The 990-nt window shown below is 57.2% G+C and overlaps 1 protein-coding gene across 1 annotated transcript in view; it reads left to right on the forward strand.

Moving 5' to 3' along the window:
• SDRG_00904 (hypothetical protein) overlaps positions 1 to 940 on the forward strand; it is a 3,854-nt gene extending 2,914 nt beyond the window's left edge. Inside the window, exon 2 of the mRNA XM_008606408.1 lies at positions 80 to 940. Within this exon, the coding sequence (XP_008604630.1) occupies positions 80 to 803 (724 nt within the window). The 3' untranslated portion in view covers positions 804 to 940. The remainder of the gene's footprint in view (positions 1 to 79) is intronic.
• The last annotated feature ends 50 nt before the right edge of the window (positions 941 to 990 follow it).

Consider the following 990-nt stretch of genomic DNA (forward strand, 5'->3'; position numbering starts at 1 on the left):
CAGCCCCCACTGCTGTTCCGACGTCTACTCCCACGTCTGCTGCGACGCCGGCGTCTGGCATCGACATTCAGTTGTGCAGCTTCACTCAAAAGATCCTCTTCGAGTACAACAACAAGGTGTACGCTGACGTGATCCGCCACAATGACAATGAGAAGCTCGTGTACAACGCCGGGTCGCAGTCGGTCGTCTTCCGATCGAACGGCCAGTGCCTCGACGCGTACAAGGACGGCGACCACTTCGAGCTCCACACGTGGCCCTGCGATGCGACCAACGCCAACCAGCGCTGGGTGCTCTCGGAGCACAAGCTCCGCCACGCGACCCACGCCAACCTCTGCGCCACCGTGAACCTGACGACGAACGGCGACCTTGTCCGCGTCGAAGCCTGCAGCGAGAGCCTCGCGCAGTACATTGACAAGTGCACGGGCGCGACGACCCAGTACGTGCAGATCCAGACGTGCAAGGGCAACAAGCCACTCTCGGAAGCGTACACGGGCCTGTACGCCGACTCGGCGCGCCAGAACCTCAACGAGCTCTTCGAGTTCAAGGACGGCTACATCAAGTCGGCGTCCAACGGTCAGTGCCTCGATGCGTTCCGCGACGGTGCCAAGCTCGGCCTGCACACCTACGAGTGCAACTTCGACAACGTGAACCAAAAGTGGTACGTGGACAACGGTCGCATCAAGCACTCGGCGCACATCAACATGTGCCTGGACGCCGACCCGACGGACGCGACGCACAAGGCGCAGATGTGGACGTGTTTCCCCAACCACGACAACCAGTGCTGGAAGCTCGTCGCGATGTAAACTTGTGTTTATTAATAACATTTAGATCCACTCGGGCGTAGAAAATAATGTGGCTAAGAACTGAACGACATTGGAATAGATTGACAACATCATGATGGAGATAATGGTGAACCAAGACATTGCCAGTGAGCCTAGTACAGGCAAACAGAGTCACTTACCGCAACACGAATTCATTAAAACAAGTCGG

This window comes from Saprolegnia diclina, assembly GCF_000281045.1.
Source record: "Saprolegnia diclina VS20 unplaced genomic scaffold supercont1.2, whole genome shotgun sequence".
NCBI lineage: Eukaryota > Oomycota > Saprolegniomycetes > Saprolegniales > Saprolegniaceae > Saprolegnia > Saprolegnia diclina.